Source organism: Chroicocephalus ridibundus, chromosome Z (assembly GCF_963924245.1).
Source record: "Chroicocephalus ridibundus chromosome Z, bChrRid1.1, whole genome shotgun sequence".
Lineage (NCBI taxonomy): Eukaryota > Metazoa > Chordata > Aves > Charadriiformes > Laridae > Chroicocephalus > Chroicocephalus ridibundus.
The window spans coordinates 66,841,922-66,864,233 of NC_086316.1; the positions used below are offsets into that span (position 1 = coordinate 66,841,922).

Consider the following 22,312-nt stretch of genomic DNA (forward strand, 5'->3'; position numbering starts at 1 on the left):
CGGCAGCGGAGTGGCCTTCTTTCTTAGGGAGTGTTTTGACTGTCTTGAGCTTAATGATGGTGACAACATGGTCGAGTGTTTATGGGTAAGAATCAAGGGGAAGGCCAACAAGGAGTCTGTTACAGACCTCCTAACCAGGATAAAGAGGCAGACAAAATATTCTATAAGCAACTGGGAGAAGTCTCACAATCACTACCACTTGTTCTCGTGGGGGACTTCAACTTCCCAGACATCTGCTGGAAATACAATACAGCAGAGAGGAAACAGTCTAGGAGATTCCTGCAGTGTGTGGAAGATAACTTTCAGACACAGCTGGTGAGCAAGCCAACTAGGGAGGGTGACCTGGTAGACCTGTTGCTAGCGAACACAGAAAGAATTTTGGGTGATGTGAAGGTTGGAGGCTGTCTTGGGGATAGCAATCATGAAATGATAGTTTTCAGTTCTTGGAGAAGTAAGGAGGAGGGTTAGTAGAACTGCCGTCTTGGACTTTTAGAGGGCAGACTTTGGCCTGTTTAGGACACTGGTTGTCAGAGTGTCTTGGGAGGCAGCCCTGAAGGGCAAAGGAGTCCAGGAAGGCTGGACATTCTTTGAGAAGGAAATCTTTAAGACAGAGGAGCTGGCCATCCCCATGTGCCGTAAGACAAGACGATGAGCAAGAAGACCAGCCTGGCTAAACAAAGATTTTTGGCTGGAACTCATGAAGAAAAGGAAAGTTTGTGGCCTATGGAAGAAGGGTCAGGAAGACTACAGAAGTTTTGTGAAGTTATGCAGGGAGAAAATTAGAAGGGCCAAAGCCCAACAAGAACTTAATCTGGCTACTGATGTAAAAGAACATAAAAATTCTTTCTATAAACACATTAACAGTAAAAAGAGGGCTAAGGAGAATCTCCATCCTTTATTGGATGTGGGGGGAAACAGAGTGACCAAGGATGAGGAAAGGCTGAGGTACTTAATGCCTTTTTGGCCTTGGACTTTAATAGTAAGAACAGTTATTCTTGGGGTACCAGCCCCCCAAGCTGGAAGACAGGGATGGTGAGCAGAATGAACCCCTCATAATCCAAGGGGAAATGGTTAGTGACCTGCTACAGCACTTGGGCACACACAGGTCTATGGGGCTGGATGGGATCCAGCCAAGGGTACTGAGGGAGCTGGCAGAAATGCTCACCAACCCACTTTCCATCATTCATCAGCAGTCCTGGCTAACCAGGGAGGTCCCCACTGACTGGAAGTTAGCAAATGTGATGCCCACATACAAGAAGGGACACAAGGAGGATCCAAGGAACTACAGGCCTGTCAGCCTGACCACGGTGGCAAGGAAGGTTCTGGAGCAGATCATCCTGACTGCCATCACACAGCACACACAGGACAATCACATGATCAGGCCCAGTCAGCATGGGTTTATGAAAGGCAGGTTCTGCTTGACAAACCTGATCTCCTTCCATGACACGATGATCCACTCAGTGGACAAGGGAAAGGCTGTGGATGTTGCCTACCTGGACTTCAGTAAAGCCTTTGACACCCTTTCCCACAGCATCCTCCCGGAGTAATGGGCTGCTCATGGCTCGGGTGGGCGTACACTTCTCTCAGTGAAAAACTGTCTGGGTGGCCGGGCCCAGAGAGTTGTGGTGAATGGAGTTAAATCATGTTGGCGGCCAGTCACAAGTGGTGTTGCCCAGGGCTCATTACTGGGACCAGTTCTGTTTAATATCTTTACCAACGATCCTGACAAGGGGATTGACTGCACCCTCAGTAAATGTGCAGATGACACCAACTTGGGCAGGACTGTTGATCTGCTTGAGGGTAGGAAGGCACTACAGAAGGATTTGGACAAGCTGGATCTATGGACTGAGGCCAATGGTATGAGGTTCAACATGCCCAAGTACCAGGCCTTGCACTTGGGTCTCAACAACCCCATGAATGCTACAGGCCTGGGGAAGAGCGTCTGGAGAGCTGCCCAGCAGAAAAGGACCTGGGGGTGTTGGTCAACAGGCGGCTGAATACAAGCCAGCAGTGAGCCCAGGTGGCCAAGAAGGTCAACAGCATCCTGGCTTGTGTCAGAAATAGTGTGGCCCGCAGGACTATGGAAGTGATTGTACCTCTGTACTGGTGAGGCCACACCTTAAGTACTGTGTCCAGTTTTGGGACCCTCACTACAAGAAAGACATTGAGATGCTGGAGCATGTCCAGAGAAGGGCAACAAAGTTGGTGAGGGGTCTGGAGAACAAATCTCATGGGGAGCACCTGAGGGAACTGGGGTTGCTGAGTCTGAAGAAAAGGAAGCTGAGGGGAGACCTTATCGCTCTCTACAACTACCTGAAAGGAGGTTGTAGCGAGGTGGAGGGTCGGTCTCTTCTCGTGGGTAACAGGTGATAGGACAAGAGGAAATGGCCCTCAATGCCATGGGAAGTTTAGATTGGATATTAGGAAAATGTTCTTCACTGACAGGGTTATCATGCATGGGAACTGGTTGCCCAGGGAAGCGGTGGAGTCACCATCCCTGGGGGTATTTAAAAGATGGGTAGATGTAGCGCTGAGGGACATGGTTTAGTGGTGGACTTGGCAGAGTTAGGTCAACAGTTGGACTTGATGATCTTAAAGGTCTCTTCCAATCAAAACAATTCTATGATTCTATGATTCTATGCTAGGTTTTATTTTAAAAACAGAAAAGAATCCATGTAAAGACCGTAGGTAAATTTTGTATGCAATTTCCTGCAATACATATTACCTTTGGTACTTGTAATTGCTATGTGTGTAATCTGAGGGGGAAATATTGCTGTAATATTATAAGCGCAGAAGCTACAAGGCTATTAGATATTCTCATTCTCATGTCTGTTCTATATTCAGGCAGCAGCTAACAGCACGATGACACTGGTCATGCAGTATCCATGTGGATGTGCTGTCTTGTAACTGTGGAAAGGATGAAACTCCAGCGTTACAAAATCTTTCTTCCATATATTCTGAAACCATACTATGCTTTGCAAGATCCACGTGTACATTTGTTTGGAAGCTTTGGATTCAGTATGGAGTCAGTGTCACAAAGCCAATACCCCATTATTTCTAATTTTTATGATTTTTAGTATGGTAATACATAGATCCAGCTGCAAAGGGAGCACTGCAAGACTAACTTATATACAGATACAGGCCGCTAGGCAGCCCCTGCTTCTTCAAGCATGGTCTGTCGATTCAACACAGTAACTTCTCACCTCCTCTTGCATCATGTCTTAGAGTTTTCAAAGGTTCCCCATGACTGATTACATATACTTCTTTAAACTAGATCCAAATGTCAGTGCCTAGGCTTAAAAATATTGGCCGCTCTCCACAGAAGTACGCTTTATTAGAGATTATAGACATTAGAAAATAAATGATGGAAAAGACTTATGATATCACCCTGTCTCTCCCCATGAACATAGGGTTGTTCTCTACAGTATTGTTCAGGCAGCTTTGTTCTTTCTAGTTTAAATGACTCTCAGGCTTTCATCAGACTCTTTTACAGTCTAATTTATCTTACTACCGTGACATCTATCCAGATATTCAGCCTACATTCTACTATGCTGTGTTTCATCCCACAATCTTGAATTGCTGTCCTTCCTTCTAAGTAAAGGATCAGGATCTCTTTGTGTTCTCTGTTCTTGGGAAGTCAAAAAATTCTGGACTTAAGTAGACAGAAAATGTAAGTGGGTCTGAATGCATCCAGTTGAAACTCTCTCAAACAATTATGGTACCTGGCAGAATGCAAACATCTCCAAGTCAAAACTATTCAGAGCAAGAAATGAGTTAGCTATTTTCTAATAGTTTCTTTAAAATTAGCTTTCTCATTGTAATTTTCTGTTTGTTGGTTGGTTTGTCTTGGTTTTTTTTTACTGCACTCTGTGCCCATCATCTCTTCAGATTCCATAGATACATTTGAATAGCAGTTGAATAGCAGATGAATAGACGTGATTACTCCTATACAAGTATGTCTGTTGTGCTGTGGGTTTGCGATTTTTTGTATTAGTGCCTTTGTAATCAACTGGTTTAAAAAGCACTTCCATGTTAACACTCATGTTCGCACTCTCATATACCCCACGGCATCCTACCTCTGACCTTGGTCTCACACAGTCACTTGTCCCCCAAAGCATTCTGCTTCATGCACCCACATACCCTTCAGAAAAAGTCTGGTGGACAGGCCACCTTAATTAACAAGACGTGTTATCTAACTAATCTCTTTAGACACCATAATCCTGATTACAGTGTCCAGGCAACCAACATTTAATGGGATGAGTAAAAACATGGATCCAAAGAAAATCTTCATTTTTAATTGCACGCAACTAATAAAATATTGCTTTTACTTCCAAGCACTTCCACTTTTACTTCCAAAGGCTTTTCACGAATAGCATTACCTAAAAAGGAACAGGAGACTTCACAATAGTTTTTAGGCAACTGCACCATCTGGGACACCCTCTGTAGCATTTCAAATAAGCATATTATGTATTAGACAGATATCAATTGTATATATATATATATCAGGCTGGCGACTATATATGTGTGCATAAATGGGGAGGGATGTATGTGTATATTCATACACACACATATATAGGATGGCTGTTGTGTTTATGAGATGGTTAGCACCCAGGAGCGAGAAATATTGACTGGAACACCAAATGAGTTGCATCTTTTGTGCAACTAGAAGAATCAAAGCCTGAGGAGTGCTGTATCCCATGAAATAATACTTTGACTCTCCTTGTTTTGGCATTGCAAACGTACATTTTCTACTACACGGTGTGTGGCCCAGTGACTCCTGGGGGCATATTTGCTCCACCTCCGATAACAGCTCTGTGAAATACCATCTTCCCTGCTCAAAGCCAAATGTGGCAGCAGGTTGTACAGAAATGGCCTTACTGTAAGCTAGAGTTTGCTGGTGTTTGCTAAGCAATTTTAAGTATGCTAAGCTTTCTAGCCTCTTTACAGTCTAAGAAAGAACTTTATCTTCTCTCCTCTCTTGAGTACCCTCCTACTGGCAGAAAAGCAAACGTGCTCTAAGATACTTCAGAAGCCTTTCTTGTATCATGACAGATACTAATGGCAGGTATTTTGTACTATAACCTCTGGCTGCTATTTTTCATTTGTTTTAGTAATTATTGGCCTAAATTAATCACTGCCAGAACTCCATTGATTCAGCAGCAGACCCTCCTAGATAAATCTATCCCCTAAGTTTAAGCAGCTGCGGTACCTGCTCCGGCTCAGCTCTACATTGACAATGTGGTCCTGAGAAAATGCTCATAGAAATATCTGTATCCTATTCCCTCTGCTACACAGATATGTATTTCCGGAGGGTCTTTTCATAATTTCCTTCTGTTTATCTCATTTCATGGTTCTCAGTTGTAAAAATCTGACAGAGAAAATGCATTTATTTCTACTGTAAGAAACCACCATTTTGCTGTTCTTCACTATTGCAGACATCCACCAAACTCAACAGATCTGCACTAGCTGCTGGCTTAAGCAACATCTATGTTAAAAAAGCCAGATTCAGAACCTCAGAAGAATGTAGGTACGTCAGCACTGCTGATAGAGATCTATAAAATAAGGAATACTGAAGAGAACAACAGTCACTGTTTCTGAAAGTACAAGATTACTGTGCACAAGAAATTTAGCCATGCAATTTAGGATGATGTAGAAGCCAGTAGCATATGCAAGTCCAATAACACAGATTTTTGAGCAACAGCTCTACTGACTGCGGTTCTCTGTGATGATCTGGACACAAATTCCAGCACAGGCTGTCTTTAAAGCACTGATTGCTGGAAACTAGAAGGGCATACCAGAGAAAGGTTTCTCTGTATCTGCTCAGTTCCTACACTTGTAAGCACCTGCTCCTCACTGTTGCTGGAGAAGACAGTACAGCAGATGCCTACTGGTCTCATAAATACTGTAGATCCTGTAGTATCTTTGAAGTTAAAGGCCCCCAGTGCCTTTGCCATCATGTAGTATGGATCAGACATCATGAAGACCCTGCTCTGACAAGGCGTCCCTCCGGGCAGATACACAATCTCTCGGTGGTTTTATTAATTGACCCAAGGATGCATGTCTATGTTCTTGGTCTTTATTTCAGAAAATTGTTCCTTGCTGTAGAGTTTTGATGGAGCGGTTTCACACGGCCCCACCTGGGGTGAGTTATAAATTGTCCATGGATTAGGCAGGGATTGCTACAGCCATGGGGTGGATTGGAGAGGCCGCACAGCTGCTCCCCTTGCATGTGACTTGAAGCATGTGCCACAAAGGAGGAGCAGGAACAGTCCTGTGCTCCCTCCCCACCATCCGCCAGCAAATCTCCTCCTGGATTAAGCAAGTTCAGTAAAAGGTTGTCTGTCATCTGGCTTTATTTCATACAGATCTCTTTTTTTCTTTTTTTTTTTCTGCATCTGGGCCCACTGTGATTTGGTGAACTTCTATAATCTGTCTGTGGAATAGCAGAATAATGAAGACCAGCAAAAATTTCTCATTCATCCATAGAGACTCATGACATTTTCATGATTTGCAGACATGACAATTTCATATTCATGCAGCTGTCAAGACAGTTGTGGATTATAACCAACCTTACAAGTTACAGCAAACCAATTCTGAAATTAAAAAAAATATATATTTGCAAAGGACTTTCTTTACTATTAAGCCAACTCGGATTTTAACACAAATAAATCAAGCATGCCTTTTCACATACTTAAAAATACCTTGGCCTATTTCGTAAGACTCACTTTTTCTAAAAATGAAGGTACTTGTTATATTTACTTCTGTGCAGCACTATCCACTCCTGATAATGTTATAACGAATAGCTTAGGACCTGCAGACTGACAAAGTGACTCCAGGTAAGAAAGAAAAAGCTATGCAACATGTGGAAGTGCTGTAATTTCAAAATAATTCAAGAACAGAAACATGCTCAAAGAACTTTAAAACACTTCTGCCTTTAGCCAGTCACACAGCAAATCACAAAACCATTTTTAAAGTTTCATATGTTTTTTCCAAGGTTGTTCAAGTTGCTTTGTGAAGTGTCCGTGAGAGATGAAGGGATGTGTCTGTACGTTTTTTATCTTTAGTGCCTAAGGTAGTGAGAAAATAGCCATCAGTGCCTTTGTGCACTTCCCTCCAGCCGTTGCTGTTCTGCTGCTGGGTGCCCCAGAGCTGCCCAAGGCTGGCTGGGTGAGACCAGGCTGGACACAGAGGGTGCAAGGGCAGCACGTGGTCCAGAGCCCATGGGCAGGCTCTGGGCTCGCCCTCGTCCCCATATCCCAGCCACCAGCCAGCGGCGAGCACCACAGGTGATCAGAGGAGTGAGCGGGCATCCGAAACAAGAGGGATACCATCTGATAGTCAGGAAAAACAGAATTAATGGGGGCATGGGCAACACTCGCCTTCCTCTATATACTCCCCTGCTGTCCTGAACATGCTGTAGGCAGCTCAGCTAGGTAAAGAGTTTGTGCAGGCATACAAACACGGGGGATTCAACAGTCCCTTCATGCAAAAATCACTCTTCAGCACAGTCCCAGGCTGCTGCTCAGGATGGGGGCGACCCCAGAGGCGCAGGACCTTGCTGGGAGCTCGCTGGGAGGTCACTGGGAGCTTGCTGGGAGCCTGGGCCAGCTGCGGGGCCGTGCTCACCACAGGGCAGCTTCACAGCCACATGGCATGGACTGTCTCTGATACCAGCCGGCTGCTGGTGAGCCTGCAGCCACCAGCTTGCCAGGCCAGGCTGGGACTGAAAACATGGCATTGCCATCACTGACAGTTTCTGCCATTAAAGCTGTCTTCTCAGCCCGCTGAGACAAAGCAAAGACTTTTCCATACCAGCTACATCTCTGAAGAAGCTGTGCATGTTCACCTTTTGATTAGCTAATACCTGTTTTCAGTCTTTTACAGGATTTTTTTTTTTTTTTTTTACTTTAAGTCTGACTAACCAGGCTTAACATTGGTTAAGGCTGAAAAACATTTCCCTCTCTCTGTAAAAAACTTTGCCAGGAAATTCTGTGTTTGTTTCACATGGAGGCACACCTAACGCGAGCTCCACAGGGCGGGGAGGAAGCCATGGGGTTTCCTCTGTTGCCTATTATGCCGTGGAAAACCCAACACCATACACAGTGCTGTGCTGCACCCTGGGCCAGGCAGCACCCCCGTTCAGCTGCAGTTTCTTGAGGAACCCTCAGCACCTCCTCTCATCTGCTCTCGTGTTCCTATTCCTGCACATATAGTGATAGAACCATTTAGGTTGGAAGGGACCTTAAAGACCATCTAGTTCCAACCCCCCAGCCATAGGCAGGGACACCTCCCACTAGACCAGGCTGCTCAAAGCCCCATCCAGCCTGGCCTTGAACACTTCCAGGGATGGGGCATCCACAGTTTCCCTGGGAACCCCCTTCCAGTGTCTCATCACCCTCACAGTAAAAAATATCTTCCTAATATCTAATGTAAATCTCCCCTCTTTCAGTTTGAAGCCATTACCCTTCATCCTGTCACTACACTCCCTGATAAAGAGTCCCTCCCCATCTTTCCTATAAGCCCTCTTCAGGTACTGGAAGGCTGCAAGAAGGTCTCCCTGGAGCCTTCTCTTCTTCAGGCTAAACAACCCCAACTCTCTCAGCCTGCCCTCATAGCAGAGGTGCTCCAGCCCCCTGATCATCTTTGTGGCCCTCCTCTGGACTCACTCTAGCAGGTCCATGTCCTTCTTGTGTCGCGCACTCCAGAGTCAGATGCAGTACTCCAGGTGGATTTTCACAAGAGCGGAGTAGAGGGGGAGAATCACCTCCCTTGACCACCTGCCACACTTCTTTTGATGACAGACACTCCAAACTCAAAAATGTGTGACTATATTAGTACAATGCTGGGCTTGCGCTAACAAACCAGGCTTGTCTTTGTTTCAGAGCACAAATCGAGCAAGTTCATGCCTGTCTATCATGTGCAGAATAAACACACACAGAGTTTTCAAGTAGTCCCAAAGAGCTTCCAGTTTCTCTTGCCAGCTAAAATATCCACATAGTTTAAGGCCACACTTTGACCCACTTGGATGGTTTTGTAATCTCGGGAAAGGTCCTCTGAAGTTCAAAAATTACTTCATATAAAAGCCACTTGTCGTCAGCAAAATATGTTCTCTACATTTCTGTTGCACACTGATTCTAGATATCACAGTAAGAAATGAGCAAACTTTACAACAGTCCTCCTGCAAACATCCACTGAAGCATTTTAAACCACATCAGTTCTGTGTACAAATCTTCTGTTTTCTATGAATAACTGATGAATATTATTACAATATTATTATTTCCAGTAAACTGGAACAGCAGGGCCTATGAGAGCAGACTGCAGCAGAACACAGCAGTCTCCCAATTTGGTATTTAAACAGTAAGGCCCTACTTGCTACCACAGCCAGGGTATTCAGTGACCCAGCACTAGCCTGCCACAGCCATTTGGAAGCCCTTCGCTAGTTACAGGACTACTAGCCGGGTGTGTGACCCTGCTCTGGCAGGGGGGTTGGACTAGATGATCTCCAGAGGTCCCTTCCAACCCTATGACTCTATGACTCTATGACACTGTGCTCCCATGGTGTCACGCAGGGCTGAAACCCAACCTGAGGCTGTTCTGTGGTCCCAAGATTTTCCAGTCTGCCTAGACAAGGCATAAAAAGGTTAGAAAAAGTCACTGAGGTGAATTGTGTTGTAGAGGTCCCTTGGAAGTCCAGAACAGGGTTGCACAGGAACGCGTCCAGGCAGGTTTTGAATGTCTCCAGAGACGGAGACTCCACCACCTCTCTGCGCAGCCTGTTCCAGTGCTCTGCCACCCTCAGGGTAAAGTTCCTCCTCATGTTTAGGTGGAGCTTCCTATGCTCAAGTTTGTGCCCGTTACCTCTTGTCCTGTCCCCTGTCCCTCACAGTGCTTGCTTGGCCCTTCCTGTAGCACTATAATTTCACAATAATGGCAGTAGTTATTGTACAGGTGGAACGGGGGTCCATAAATAGGTCTTCTAAGTCTGGAAACTATCCTGGCTACATCAAAGCAATAATAGATGCTGCTTCAGTCTGGGATTGTGCTGGGTTGCAGATTTGATGCACCTTCAGCAGCTGTAAGTCTTCAGAAGGATAACATTTAGCTCAGTGTGCTTGGCTTTCTTCTGAACCTACCTCTGGTGCTGTGGCCTACTCAGATGCTTAACTTCAAATTCTGACAGAGAGTGCACCACGCATATTGAGATACCAGCTAAACGTTCACTTTTTTGTTTGAGTTTCATTGGCACACAGTTAAATTGGCACTTTTATGTAAGTATACTAATACCAAACCACAGACCTGTGTGCTCCATTACTACTAATGCACTAGCAAACCTGAAGTAAAGCTCATAATCTGGGACGAGATATCAACAGGAGTCCCAGGTATGCATGGAATGCAGGATGAAACTCTTTGTGCCACAATTTGTGGTTTGCATGTTACAGACACCTTTTTTTTTATTCTCATATCTGGGGCTTCGACATACCTTGGCCATGACATGTAAAATATTGCTAATCAAGGACTTTGATGGACACATACCTTCAATTACCCCAAACATAAAAAAGACAGAAGTCACCAGCTCCTTCACTCCATATTACACACCTCACTGTAATCACACCAAAGAGAGTCAGAGGAGCAGCTTTTGATGCAATATCACACAGCCGCGTTATATACCTGCTTACATGTGGACTACCCCGGTCATTGCTAAAGCTGCACAAGTAACAATCTGGCATATGTCATTGCATTGTACTTAACTTTTGCTTGCACATGGTGGAGTTAATGCACAGTAGGAAAATGATCAGCAGCTGAAAAGGTAAACTGTTCCAGGTTGTGGTTGTAAATAGAAAAATTCCATAAGACAATAACAAGACATGAAGGGAGGAAGCAAAAAGTTATCCTCCGGACACTGTGTAAACTGTGATGCCCACCTTTGTAATGACACCTGCCATTGCAACGTGGCCCCATCAAAAAGCTTTTGTTCATGTTACTGTTTTTTCCAGCAATCACTTTACTTCTCTTATGTATAAATCTGATTTGTCACTGACTGTAGCCGTGCCTTGACAACTTCCTCCCTGTGCCAGCCAGCTTCCCTGAAGCGTGCTACCTCCCCAGCCAGGTGGTGAGATGGCAGGGTAAGGGCTGCAAGCAATTTCTGTGTTTTCACAGGCCAGACAGAAGGGGCCAGCATCCCAAAGATGTGCACTTACCCTGGCACAGAAATACCCACTATTATATGAAACTCAAATCATTAGAAAGAACACAACATAAAGATATGGGTGTGGGATTTAATCTTGTTATTTTCCTCCGATTTAGAGGCAGAGAAAGAGATTCACAGAAACAGGACTAGAAAGAAGGTGTGTGCTTCCATGGCTTGCCACAGAAAAAATATGAAGCATGGTTGGCTGGTATCAGTATATTGTAAACACTAATTAAAACAGGGGAGATCTGTGTGATACAATAATCTTATGATGCAATAAATAGATTCCTGTTGTTTCTGCAACCAAAGTTAATTGGACATGAGGCTTTATATTTGCCTTATATACAATATAATATATATATATAAAAAATATAAAATTACTCAGAAGTAGAGGATGAAGTTTCTTTTTGAAGCAGTTCCTCTAAGAATTGACTTCTCACTCAAATTTCCTGTTTTCTGTTTAGTTGTGCCTGTTCGGATCTGTTACACTGCCAGTGTCACCCACATGTCCCATTGCAGGGTCTGGACACAACCACTGCTATGGCAGTAGCGCTCCCGAAGCAGCTGACACTCTCACTAGCCCGGTTTTGTGTGTCACTTAGCAAAAGTGGTACAGCAAACACACGAAAGCAGAATGGTGTAAACAGCCTTGCAAAGACACTCACATAACCATTGGGTATTATGACTCCAAATCCAGTACAAAGATGAGTTGACCTAGCTGTCCCAGCAAGTCAGTGGCAGAGCGAGACTGGGATTCCCAACATCTACATCCCCATCCGCTGGGGAAGAGGCACTTGCCTTCTCCTGATTCAGTGTCCCAAGGGGTGAATTTCACCCTTTGCTTTTTAGCTATTCAGAAATACACCAGTCAGTCTCTTTTGTCTTCTTCATCCACTCGTCTTGATACTGTTTTCAGCCCACCTGTCATTTGCTATCTACTTCTAAATGACTAACTTTTCTTGTTTAAGATAGAGCATTTTGTAGTCAAAGAGATAAAAACATGTTAAGCTTTTCCTGTATTTTACCAATGCAAATTTACTATCACAAAGGTTTACAGCAAGGCTCTCAAAGCTTACCATTCATAGATGATTAGTCATACTCTCTGCTGTTATTTGATATCTGAAATGGGACTTCACTAATTTGCAGGCATTCTTAATGCACTGCATAATGTCAGAGATTACCGGTTTCCCACAAATGAACTTTTCTTCCTCCGCTTAAAAGGATTTAACAGAAAAACAATGCAAGTATCTCTACTTAGAAGCTACTTCTGCCGGTTCAAAGAGTCAAGTGCTGATCCCACCCCACCATCTACTGGAACTCTGCAGAATCACAGGAGTGCCTTAGAGACTCTTCACTCTGCGGGCCACGATCCGAAAAAGGCTGGAGACTAGGGATGTGCTCAGAGGAAAGATCACTACACACTTGTCCTGCAGTTTGCCAGAGAGCTGCTGGTGAGTGCTGTGGTTACCAGGCTAGGTAAATTTTTGATCTGACCTGGAACAGGCACTTTTTTTTTTTCCTTATGTTATCCTGTAGAACGAACAATAACAGAATTTAAAAAAAAAAAAAAAGACAGGGTTTGCACATGAATTTCCCTTTACCAGTGTAATACAATGAATGTGACATGCTCTGGCTCCGGCTCCCTGGTGCCACAGACAGGGGTATGTACCCAGGACAGACACACCTGCACCATAACAATCCCAACTCAGCAGGTCTCCGCACCCACGCCATCTGCTCCTCCACATCCACATCTGGCTTGCTCACTCTGCCAGGTTCTTCAAAACAGCCTTACACCATGCTGGAGGTACTGAATGCAGTTTTACATCTAAAAATATCATGAGGAAATCTTTGGAGGGTAACAAGAAAAAGCTACAGCAAGGTACGGGTGATAAACTTGGTGGAAGGCTCCACACTCCTTCTGAAGTGCGCACAACAATCAGTCTGAGAAAATTTTTAAATTTGGTTTAGTTAATTACAAACAGATCATCATTTGGGAAAACAATACCCCTAAATCTGGTTACTGTTTAACAGCCCTACTCTAATTACAAAGTGGACTCTCAGGTGTGATTTTCTTCTTACTACCTTTGTCTCATAGGATGCTAGTGATATCCCAACAGATCGTACCAGGGAGATCCCATTGAAGTGAAGTTCAAAAAGTCTACTGACTGAGCAGAGAATGTATTTGGCATTACAAAACAGGGAGCAGAGCAGAACACATCCTCCCTCTGTCTTTCATTTCATGTGGGAACCTCTAAGATGTAGCTGTGACTTTATTCTTTCTCTAGTCACTGTTTACCTGTTGACATTTTAACAGAGATTTTGCTCATTTGGGTGGACCCCAGAGAGCATAGCTGGATCCTTCTGCCTGGCTGGAGATCTGGCTTCTCCACACACGTCTGAGCTTGGTGCTGACACTCCCAACGCTGAGGATGGAGCTCCAAATCCAATATATAGCATGGTGCCTGAAATACTTTATAATCAAATTATTATTACTGGGTTTCATTGCAAACGGAAAGTGAAGGTTGATGGTATCGCTTCATCCATTTTGACTTCCATTCACTAGATTACATGCTTACTGATCCCTACTGAGGGTGTAAACATTCAGGCTTGCGATACACCCATGAAGAAAGGAGGGAAACTCTTCGCCCCCGGAGCCGCTGTGTCTGCCGTGCTGGCCGCTGGCAGCGCTCCTGACATGGGGGCACTGCCGCTCCAGGCACTTTGCAAAGGATCATCCTTCCCCCAAAGCACTGACTCTGTCGGGGTGAAAATGGACGCAGAACCCTTGCCCACTTGCCAGTGCCCTCTGCAGGGGCAGCAGAAGAGCAGATACGTGAGCTGAGTCCGTGCTCCAGGTGGCAATGTGGCACGGCACGGGTGCTGCCAGCTGTAAGCACCCATGGTCTCTCAGTCTCCAGTCTCCGGCCCTGCTCTGCACCCCAGCAAATAACATTTACATAGCATTTGAATGCATGTTTCGACCGTTCTCTGTGGTCTCACTGCAGCTTTTGCATTCACCTAATGAACAACAGTTAGAAGGAGAAGGAGAGTTAACTACCCTACATATAGCCAAACGCTGACACACAGGCAAATGCAGGCAAACAAACACACAAAAAAAGCTCTGTGTTTCTGCTACCGTACCAGGATTTTCTTCCACACAAAACAAAACAAACACAAAACCCAAGTACTACTGACAGCATAAAAAGTCAGGAACACTTTGCTTAAATTAGAGAATAATGTAAATTATCTATATTAAAGCAATTGTCTTTATCTGCTGACCACGCTCTACCTCTTTTGTGGCTTTGCTGTCCTTAGACAGAGTTGCTTTCATAGCCACTGGGTACAGGAGGTACCGAGAATTTTGGAGACATTTCCTTCAAGTCTTCTAAAGAAGCAGTAAAAAGATACTTACAGAGAACTCAGCGACTGAAGCCCAACTCCTAAATGTCAGCTTTTCTGGCAGCCTCTGAGCTGTGATATGTCTACCATAGCTGAGACACAGAACTGTGTTCATCTGGTACTCGTGTCTACATGGGAAGAGGTGTTTTGCTAAAGCATTGGCCTTGCTTCTGGTGGATTTAGAGGGCAGGAGCTGCCCGCTCTGAAGAACCCTATGTCCCTGTAGGCTGTGGACACCTATCTCAGAGGAGGTGCCTGCCTTTCCCATAACTGAAGGCAGGCGGAGCCCCTGGCAAATGTACACAATGCCATAGGGAATACTGTGCCCCACATGGCACAAGGAATCAGCTGCCAGGTGTTTCTCCCCCTCATTCCCTGTCTGCATACCCGCAATGCACCTCATTCCCAGGCCAACGCACTGCAAGGGTGAGACTGGACCAGTAATCTCCAAAACCCATTGCCTCCATCTGAGGAGCAGAATGGAAGGACAGAGACCCAGTAATGGTAAATGGGCAGGTAAAACTGTGAGTATTTAACTGGTCCGGTCCGATCAGGTAGAGGACAGCGGTGCGCCCAGCTAACTGTGTCACCTTCACTGCAGCGGTGCCCAGAGTCAGAGATCCTGTGTACAGAGGGGACAAAGGGCCTCTTGTCATACGCGGGGAGCAAAAGCCACTTTGGGGGGGGAGGGGGTCTTTTTAAGATCACCAGGGGTGATAATTTGCAGTTCAAAATGCCTGACCACAGACACGTCTCCAGCCCCTCTGTCAAGTCAGCAGCCATGGCAGCATTTTGAGCAGAGGCGTGGTGTTAGACTGGACAAACTGGACTGTCACCTGCCGGTGCCATCTCCTGAGCCACCCTCCTGGCAAGGAGATGCCAGTAAGGAGCCGGCCATTTGCATAACCAATTCTCTGCTCCCAGCTTGCATAGACAGCACTTGCCACACGGTGGATCCCTCCTCAATGTAAAAAAGGCCTGAGATGAGCCAAAACACAAACCAGTCAGCAACAGAGAAAAGAAACAGAGACGATTTCTGTCTCCACGGTCCCACCACACACTTCTCAACAGTTAAGGATCCTTGAGCAGATCACACTGCCACATTGTGGAGAATTTCAGCTCTGTTTTTTTGTTTCAAGCTGTTGAGGCTGTATTGCTTCCTGGATCACACTATCTTTTTCCAAACACATAGGTTGGATTTAGGTTCAGAAGCAGATGCTTGGGATGTGAATCAGCTCCAGATACGATTCCTACAGTGTGCACATGTACGCTATGTCTCCAGAATCCGTTCAAGTCACAGGAATTGGACAAAACACCAGAACAGAATAAATACAGTGGATAAAGTCTAGGGGCTTCTTAGGCTGACCAAACTTAGGCATAGCTTTAGTGCAGGTCCTGTCTGCACTTCTGGGTCAAAAACGTCTTGCCTTTCCTAATTTTCATATATTAGTTTGCCTTATTCAGCAGCAGTGATGTATCTCTTACAGTGCAACAGTGCTAAGTAAACTTGTTATATCCCTCCCATCCACCAGCCCCTACGCACGGCTGGTGATCTTCTGCTCCAGGTAAATTCCAAGTCAGCCCATTTATTCTTATTTCTTCCATGGAAACAACCCAGCGAAAAGCAAAGCTCACCAGGGTCCCCTCCCCTTTATGGTACAGCGTCTGAGTTCCAAACTTACGGAGGCAGGGGCCCAGTCAAAAAAACAGCATGAAGACATGGGTCTGCTGTTGGTTTGGCAGACACTGAGTTTGGAGCATCCACTATGAACTATTATACCTGTTGCACTATGCAGTTGGAGCTATCACTATCCACTTCAGCTATGGTAGTGTGCTCTCAGTTATTATCCCTTCATTAAACACGGTGCTTTAACTAACTGTAATTGGGTAGCAATAAACTAAGGTAGAAAGGGGTTGCTAACTTGTGTTTCTCCACGCAGGAGTTACATCAGGAAACAGGTGATCTCTGAAAACACCTTTTCACAAGCCATCCTCAGAGATGGTGGTAGAGGCAGCCGTCCCGCGGGGATGCCGGTGGGTGCAGCACATGCCACTGGGCCGCCACGGTGAGGATGTCCACACCCGACCTGCGCTGGCGGCTCCGCACATGCTCCGTCTGCCAGCCGGGTCCCACTCGCCCTCCGAGGCTTGTTTGTCCACGGGCAGCGCTCAGCTGCTGAGGCTGGGTGAGCTGCAGCATCTCTCGGAGCTGCTCACAGGCAGTTGCACTCGCTGGAAGCTGAGACGTTTGTCAGGAGCTCGATCAAGCTTCCAGGGATGTCATTTTAAGAGGGTCCATAACAAACAGAATATACTGTTCCCATCAGGCTAGTGATAATGTCCTTGCCTTGACAACAATCTGCAGCCGTAAAGCGAGTTTAATTCTCTGACAAGAAGATTGGCGACAGCTATTGTTTACTGTAATATATGGGCTTCTTCCCTGAAAACCCTGGAGGTGGCATTTGTGTGGTCTGTTTGTAAATAATGAGATAGACCACAATGGATTTCAGTTCCTCATCAGTGTTTGATCAACACAAAGGTAAGTCACCTGCTACTAATTTCAAAATCCTCTGGTCCTCCCATGTCTCCCATGCAAATGTGCTGAGATTACTTGACAGAATGCATAACAATAATTTTTGGAAAAGATCAGATCTCATAGAGATTTATTTTGGTTACACATGAAGGAATTTCTTCCATCAGCTTTAGACGTGGTTATTTCAGCCTATTGCTACAGTGATTTTTAAAAATAAGATGTTTTTAGCAGAATAGCCACAGCATCTGATTGCTCTTATGCTTGGATTGAGAGATGTATGTATATGTTTATTGCTTATATTATATATTGGTCCTCTTAGGGATATTTTTATATACAAAAACAATTGCAATATTAGCAAACAAAGCAGTGTAAAATGGAGTAAAAATTCAAGAAAAGCTGATTTTCATAAGTCTACTCATTTGTATACATAAAAAGGACTAGATGCTGACAACTGATCGCCTTTACTTCAGCAAATCTTAGCTGTAAATGTAAGTATTGTCATAATTGTGAATTTGAGATATCTTTTAAAGCTACAACGTGATCTACATGGTAAGGTTGCTATGGAAATACTAATGTCTCTCTGTTGTCTGTTTTTAAGTTGAATGGCTGAATTTCATGTCTTTACTTGCCAATATAAGCTTTTATGCCTTACTGCTTAATCCACTATAAGGAATGTAGTGGCATTCCTTTTATGTTCCCAAAGTAGGAAGCTGTCATTGTTTGATTACCTGTGTTGCGACAAATTTCTCTTTAAGTCAGCTTGCCAAATAATTTGTGTGCAGTGGCCACAGTTTCCAGTGCATACCTGCAAAGTGTCCACGCTGACATGGCCATGCTGGTCCCACCATGAAGGTGCTGACTGCAGAAAAAAGATGAAGGGCAGGAGGAAGACAGACGTGGTGCCTTTTGGGCATCTGGGTCCCACAGGTTGTACTTTTGTGCTTGCCTACACTTCTTTGGTGAACCCGAAGTAAATACAGTCCATGTAAAGGAGTGGACCTAGGGCTGCCTTTCAGCCACAGTAGTGCTCAAAGCTCGACGGAAGTCTTGAGACTCCCGGTCTGCACCAGCCCAGTCGGGACCCCACTCTGAGTAGATCGGGAAGAGTGGGAAGCCATCAAGCAAAACTGAGTGACAAGAGATAAAAAATACTACCAGCAAGGATAAAAGAGGAAGGGACTTGCCATGGAAGAAGGGTGCTCCTAGGTCATGTCCAAATGACATAAGGAGTGTTTTCCCCAACAGAGCGGAGGTGTGGGGCTGACTGAGCTTCTGCAGCTCCCAATAGCGGTTCTCAGGCTCTGCTTCTGCAGGCACTACAGGTATGCTTTGTGCCACACGCCAACCCAGCAGTGCTCAGGCTGGAGAGGGAGAGGGGAAACCATGCTCACTCAGTGCCGTGGGGATGGCTGCCTGGGGGCCGAAGGAAGTGGTGCTAGGAATGAGGCTGGAATATGACCAGGGCTGGGGAAGGAGAAGTCAAGTCTCCAGACAGATAAGGGGGCAGACAGCAATGCAGGAGACCACTGACTCAAACCACCTTATCTGGATAGAAGAGAGAGAGTTGGGAAGCAACATCTGTCCCTGAAGCCTGTACCTCCCCTTGCTCCTAATCTGCAGCCCCTCCTCTTGCCAGGCCACTCTCCACACACTGACCCGTCCTGATTCCGGCCCAGCATCATCTCCAGCCCCATGTCACACCCCACTCCCAGCACCTCCCCAGCAAGAGGATGCCCTCCAGATAAACCCCTCATCTCCCCTCCACCACCACTGCAGGGATGCTGGCTCATCAGGTGATTTGTGACTTACTGTTTGCCTTGCCCGCCGGCTGCGTGGGAGGCAGATGGGAAGCTGGAGCAGTCAACACACAGAAATGGGACTCTGAACCCATTGGTTATCAGGCAAAGAAAGCTCTATTCAAAATTTACAGTGCATGGTGGATTTTATCTGAATAGCATGTTAATGTCTTGGTATATCACTGATTTAAGCAGGGTTTTTTTTTTTTTCCAAGGAGAAGGGGAATATCTTTCATTGAAGCAATTTATATCGATGGAAGAATACAGACTAGCTTTCAAACATACCAGATGAATATCTGTTGGTCCAACAAAATAATCCAACCCTCCCTACAAACCCTTTACCCATCCCACACATCAGAAAACTATCCCAGCTACAGCTCAAAAAAACAGCATTCCAGGCTTAAAAATCTTACTGCCTCTTTGCAACACTTCCTATGGTACTGCTCATTATTATCTTATAATACTTATCAACAGTAACAGCAGTAGCCATGTGGGACTTAAAGACACCTAGCAAGATCTGAAAACCCTCCCCTCCTAATATTGCTTGGTGCCATTTAAATGTGTGCTGTACCTGGCTTCAAACATTTACCATTTAAACAGAGAAGCTAGACAGAACCTGGACTGGTACGTTCACAGACAGGCACACGCAGCGATTACTACTTTGTTCAGCAATCAATGAACCCATAATAACAGAGAGCGAGTTACAATTTCCAAAAACTGCCCTCATCTACCTCCTGCTGACCCTTGACACTGACATGCTGAAATCAAATAAACTGCCCAGAATTGTGTCCTGCTGACAAACTGTGGGAAATCACGTAAGGCATTTGGCTACTGGTGGAGACAAGAGGGTTTATAGGAAAGAGGGGAGTAAATTGTATACATAAATATTTCTTCTTCACAATGAACATAAATTATCCTATTATCCAGCCTTCAGTTTTTGAAACTTAGTGTTTCAGCAAGGTCTAAATCATTCATTGCCAAGACCACGTAACTAAGCTGCAGCAAATTTATTTAGACCTTAAAAATCCGGTGCAGGAGAAAGCACGCATTTATGTACATCTAGCATGCACTTTGTAAAACAACACATCAGCTGACGCCACAAATCACGTGAGACATGCATTCTTTATAGGAGAGTCAGAGGAGAATTCATCTCACAAACAGTGTAATTTCATTGTTCTGAATCCTGTGATCATTCTGCATGTTTCTTTATATACCAACTTTTCCAACCAGAGGACACTTACTTTTTCTTAAAGAAATGACATGCTTTTAAAACACTGCAGCCTATTTCAGGCAGATTGACTCTTACCTTTGATTCTTTCTGAGGATTTTAGCTACAAAAGAAGATGTCACAACCTTGTATGTCATTCGGTCTTTGCTCAGTAAGATTCTTCCAGGCCTTTCGATGCCACCATTGTGCCAGCCTGCAATTTGTCCCTACCCTTGCTCCATACACAGGCATTTAGTTGGACCTTCTGCCTTCCTGAAGCTGACTGACAGCTTTCTTTTGCCAGTAGCACAGCAATTTTCCAAAATAAAATGTGAAATGTATCTGAAATGGCACCAGTACTCACTGGCATTTACAGACCTGCTAGATAATAAATAAAGCAACACCAACGCATTCAAAGATGGAGGGTCAGGATTTGGCTGTTCACAGTCCCTTTATTCCCCATGGTGGTGGTGCCCCAGCCGCAGCCGAGCTCCCCAGCAGGGGAAGCTCACAGACAGGGACACAAGCACTCAGTACCTCACTGTCACCTTCTGCAAAATGTGCACTCTCCGAACCATTCCTCTTTTGCCCAGGAAGGTGTCTGCAAAAAGTGCTGGCCGACAAGCTTTGCACCCATGCCCCATCATTCCTTGACAGGGTAAGCTGGAGGAAGATGAAGTGTCACCTGGAGCCAAGTGCATCCAACATAGATGACATCCAAGCCCTCCCGGCATTTCCTGCTCCATGTCATGTGAGGCATCAGAAGACCATGTATCCATCTCCCTCCTCTCCCCCCACCCAAAGCCACACAGGTCATGTTAAAGACACCCCACTTGAAATTGTGTCACCCTACAGAAGCTGAATTAGTACCATTCTGCTTTATGTCAGATGCACAATATGGGCGCTTATCAGTTCTCCCTGGACCAGTCTACCTCGCCAGCAGGGTGACAGCCTGGTCCACCTGCCTCTCCTTGCGCTGACAGCTAGGACTCATGGGTAGGGAAGTGTGAATCCTGGATGTGGCTTCATGCCACCATCCCTTAACAATAGTGGAGCCCACGTTCTGCAAGAGCAGGCATTGGGAAAACTTCTTCGTTCATTCATCCATTCATTCAGAGTTTTGCTTCCTCTCCTCATACAGGAGGGTAATTGCTGTGGGAAAAGCAGATTCATGGCTGGCACCTCCTGTGTGCCTCCAGGACTGGCAAGAGGAGCAACACAAGCGATGAAGCTCTGCCTTGCCGCCTTGCCTTCAACCACCCCATGCTACCCCCCTCTTTGAGTAAAGGAACTGGCCCAGACCTGAGCTTGTTATTAACACGTCCTTGCTGAGTTTACCTACTGTGAGAGCGGTCTGCAGATCTGTCATGATAAGGAAATCTGATTAATGGGTCCCGTGGTAAAGCCACTTCTTTTCTCATTGCTAGTCACTGATAATGACTCTCCAGAGGCAACGATTCCTAGTCTCTCCTGATCTCCCAAGCATGGAGGTCAAAGATTCTGAGCCAAATGAACAGTTCCCTCAGCATTAGACTCCCCAGTAGAATAAAAATCAACTTAACATTTTTAGTTTACAATTTTATCCACTAATTTAAAAGACCAGCTGGAAGAAAGGAAAGAAATTAAATTCTCTTCCCTCTCCATCACTCCTTCCAGTGATGGAGAGGGAAGATATGCACTGGTGAATGCAGATTTAACATCAGCTTTCTAGTTTTCCCAAGCCCACAACCAGAGCTCCAGCTTTGACAGACTAACCTTTCCCAGGGTAAGAGCTGATTGCGTTTCCATGGCAGCCAAGTTTTGAAGTTGAGAGTGATGATTGCATCCCAGGGAGAGAAGGTCACATGTGGGGAATTACACTGGGCTGTAAACCCCAGCATGGAGCTCACGTGGGTTCGGCTGCGACAACACCTGAACACAAGGAGAATAGTGTGGCTATTACTTTTAAATTATCTTTAAAGATCTTTTATGACTCAAAAGTACATATGACAATGTTTAAAATGTAGTTTCTATGAATGTGTTAATAATAATGTATTATTTGATTATGAAAAAGACTTTTTACTAACTTTTCAAATTCTCTTTAAAGCACGTCCCTTTTTTCTGCACAGCTTACATAGTTATGCTATCTCCAGAAGACACGACAGTGAGGCTAAGTCACCAGTCACCTAATCTGTCTTTCCTTTGAT

At 45.1% G+C, this 22,312-nt stretch overlaps 1 protein-coding gene across 1 annotated transcript in view; it reads left to right on the plus strand.

The window, feature by feature from the left end:
- The first annotated feature begins 16,738 nt into the window (after positions 1–16,738).
- The window catches only part of ANKRD55 (ankyrin repeat domain 55), a 49,568-nt gene continuing 43,994 nt past the window's right edge, over positions 16,739–22,312 (plus strand). Inside the window, exon 1 of the mRNA XM_063321005.1 lies at positions 16,739–17,129. Coding sequence (XP_063177075.1) covers positions 17,090–17,129 — 40 coding nt within the window. The 5' untranslated portion in view covers positions 16,739–17,089. The remainder of the gene's footprint in view (positions 17,130–22,312) is intronic.